The sequence below is a fragment of the Salmo salar genome, chromosome 02 (genome assembly GCF_965601325.2).
Source record: "Salmo salar chromosome 02, fSalSal1, whole genome shotgun sequence".
Taxonomy (NCBI): domain Eukaryota; kingdom Metazoa; phylum Chordata; class Actinopteri; order Salmoniformes; family Salmonidae; genus Salmo; species Salmo salar.
In genome coordinates, this window is record NC_138292.1 from 10,363,508 (window position 1) to 10,367,140 (window position 3,633).

Consider the following 3,633-nt stretch of genomic DNA (forward strand, 5'->3'; position numbering starts at 1 on the left):
ATCTCAGTGACCAGCCCCTGCAGACATACTGGGGTGTTGCATCCATACCTTAAACAAGCAAGTGTGAGGAAAAGTTACCAACTGGCACTTACCACATCTAAAGGTGTTTCACTTGCAATCTGGAAAAAGAACATCAAGAGTGACGATGCGTCCACGACAAACATGCAGCCACACCTTAAAACCTACTGTTGGGTTCTGAGAATATGAAATATACTAATTCATGTCACTGAGGGAGAGAGCTTAATGTATAACGTTTACATTATGTCAGGTTAGGGGTCACATCCACTTGAATGTCCTTCATATGACGAACCTCCTACAGAGCAAATGAGGAAAATATGATATATTATGATTTATGTTAGTAACAATACAATATGGGAATTTTATCCCAAAGCTACCTACAGCTAACATATATATATTTAAGTATGTGATCTATGTAAATAAATAAATATATCACAGCTGTAAAACTGTATGGTGGAGGCCTACCCATTTCCCAGGAGCATTGGAAAAAGTGGATTTGGGTACAGTGTTTATTTCCCCCTAATATCTTTGAAGATTCTGAGACCATTAGGGTTAAACATTACAGATATAAATGCAATATATGGAGTAGAAAAGATTGCCTGCCCACCAAAGAATCAACATATGTTCTACATGGTCTATTTCTATCTGAATGTAACACCTCAATCAAGCTTGTTAATTGATCGTTAAGTCATGTTTGTCAGGTAAACGGTCATTAGTGGCCTATATAAGCCTCATACAGGCCATGGGAAGACATTACCTGTTGATAACACAGACTATTCTCATGATCATGGGAGGTGTGAGAGAATTGCTGCTCTTTGTGATGACTGTGGGGGTTGTCAAAGGTTGGTTCACTAACGTTTTATTTGGATTGAAGGGATTTGTTTGGGAAATATGCTTAACTTTATAAGTTGGAGATTCAAATTTGACTGTCTGTTTCTTCCGCATTGGTCATCTATTATTAATATATGTAGCTATTTTGTGTGAACTCAACTTCTGTCAACACTTTCTCCTCAGTTTCTTGTTACCCTGTTGGAAAGTCCCAGAAGCAAGATCAAGTCTCTCTGCAGAGGAGACTTGGAGGTAAGTGTTTCTTTCCACAACCCTTCTAGCTATGTTCTTTGTCACTGTCTATGGTGCTGCTGTGTTTGACACTCATTCAACACCATAGAGTAACTCAGTCTAAATAACGTTGTCAAAGCCTTTGATTTGGTAATTTTGCTTGTGTACCTTAACCTACGTTTTTCAGAGCTGTCATCAAATGACGTCTCCATTGAGCATGCCCTGGCCTTGCTCCGATCCATAGGGTCTGACGCTAAACAAGACAGAGAAGGTACGGCCTGAAACATATACTTTGAAAACTGTTGGGTTCAACATTCGACTGGCAATTCGGCCTAGACCGTGTGGAACAGATGTGTTGCTGTAGAATACCCAACTGTTCCTTTTGTTTTTTCTATAGAGTATTTAGAGACTAACGAAGTAGAATCCCAAGCTTCTCCAAACCATGGTAGCTCTCAGGCAAATGATGCCCTGTCCTCTGAGGAGAAGCTGAGGCGCATGTCCTCTGACGACGCTGCGACTGGCCCGTCTGACGACGCTACCTCTGAAGCTGCGACTGGCCCGTCTGACGACGCTACCTCTGAAGCTGCGACTGGCCCGTCTGACGACGCTACCTCTGAAGCTGCGACTGGCCCGTCTGACGACGCTACCTCTGAAGCTGCGACTGGCCCGTCTGACGACGCTACCTCTGAAGCTGCGACTGGCCCGTCTGACGACGCTACCTCTGAAGCTGCGACTGGCCCGTCTGACGACGCTACCTCTGAAGCTGCGACTGGCCCGTCTGACGACGCTACCTCTGAAGCTGCGACTGGCCCGTCTGACGACGCTACCTCTGAAGCTGCGACTGGCCCGTCTGACGACGCTACCTCTGAAGCTGCGACTGGCCCGTCTGACGACGCTACCTCTGAAGCTGCGACTGGCCCGTCTGACGACGCTACCTCTGAAGCTGCGACTGGCCCGTCTGACGACGCTACCTCTGAAGCTGCGACTGGCCCGTCTGACGACGCTACCTCTGAAGCTGCGACTGGCCCGTCTGACGACGCTACCTCTGAAGCTGCGACTGGCCCGTCTGACGACGCTACCTCTGAAGCTGCGACTGGCCCGTCTGACGACGCTACCTCTGAAGCTGCGACTGGCCCGTCTGACGACGCTACCTCTGAAGCTGCGACTGGCCCGTCTGACGACGCTACCTCTGAAGCTGCGACTGGCCCGTCTGACGACGCTACCTCTGAAGCTGCGACTGGCCCGTCTGACGACGCTACCTCTGAAGCTGCGACTGGCCCGTCTGACGACGCTACCTCTGAAGCTGCGACTGGCCCGTCTGACGACGCTACCTCTGAAGCTGCGACTGGCCCGTCTGACGACGCTACCTCTGAAGCTGCGACTGGCCCGTCTGACGACGCTACCTCTGAAGCTGCGACTGGCCCCCCGTCTGACGACGCTACCTCTGAAGCTGCGACTGGCCCCCCGTCTGACGACGCTACCTCTGAAGCTGCGACTGGCCCCCCGTCTGACGACGCTACCTCTGAAGCTGCGACTGGCCCCCCGTCTGACGACGCTACCTCTGAAGCTGCGACTGGCCCCCCGTCTGACGACGCTACCTCTGAAGCTGCGACTGGCCCCCCGTCTGACGACGCTACCTCTGAAGCTGCGACTGGCCCCCCGTCTGACGACGCTACCTCTGAAGCTGCGACTGGCCCCCCGTCTGACGACGCTACCTCTGAAGCTGCGACTGGCCCCCCGTCTGACGACGCTACCTCTGAAGCTGCGACTGGCCCCCCGTCTGACGACGCTACCTCTGAAGCTGCGACTGGCCCCCCGTCTGACGACGCTACCTCTGAAGCTGCGACTGGCCCCCCGTCTGACGACGCTACCTCTGAAGCTGCGACTGGCCCCCCGTCTGACGACGCTACCTCTGAAGCTGCGACTGGCCCCCCGTCTGACGACGCTACCTCTGAAGCTGCGACTGGCCCCCCGTCTGACGACGCTACCTCTGAAGCTGCGACTGGCCCCCCGTCTGACGACGCTACCTCTGAAGCTGCGACTGGCCCCCCGTCTGACGACGCTACCTCTGAAGCTGCGACTGGCCCCCCGTCTGACGACGCTACCTCTAAGGAACTGTTCACCGCTTCATCGGAGCCCCCGTTGACCACAAACATGGATATCTGACGTGGGACATGGTGCTCGGGGTCCATGCAAGAGTTCATGGGTACTCTAGTCCAGGTTGTCTGTGTGTGTAACTGCATTTGCTTGTTTTGGCTCAATTAAACATTAACTGTAATACTTGTGTCCTCAGTATTGTTTTGGCGGTTCCTACTTGGCAACATTTATTTTGCATTATAACCATGCTTTGGCCTCAGCAATATATTAATACTTTGACCCCTGTGTTTAAGCTACATTTGCTCAGTGTTGGTCAATTTATGCTAGTAGCATCACATGATGTGGAATGGGTTCTAGTTCATTTTAACTTGATGGTTGTGGAACACAGTGTCTGGGGTTGGTACATATGAGGATGTTGCTAGAATCGGGGTTTCAGTGCTAACTAATATCACGGTTGTC

The 3,633-nt window shown here is 51.4% G+C and overlaps 1 protein-coding gene across 1 annotated transcript; it reads left to right on the top strand.

Annotated features, from left to right (window-relative positions):
- Positions 1-794: 794 nt before the first annotated feature.
- LOC123727819 (uncharacterized) lies at positions 795-3,328 on the top strand. Its single transcript, XM_082969843.1, has 5 exons — positions 795-860; positions 1,033-1,098; positions 1,265-1,348; positions 1,475-1,589; positions 1,935-3,328. The coding sequence occupies exons 1-5, from the start codon at positions 800-802 to the stop codon at positions 3,241-3,243; spliced, it is 1,635 nt and encodes a 544-aa protein (XP_082825969.1). The 5' UTR covers positions 795-799; the 3' UTR covers positions 3,244-3,328.
- The last annotated feature ends 305 nt before the right edge of the window (positions 3,329-3,633 follow it).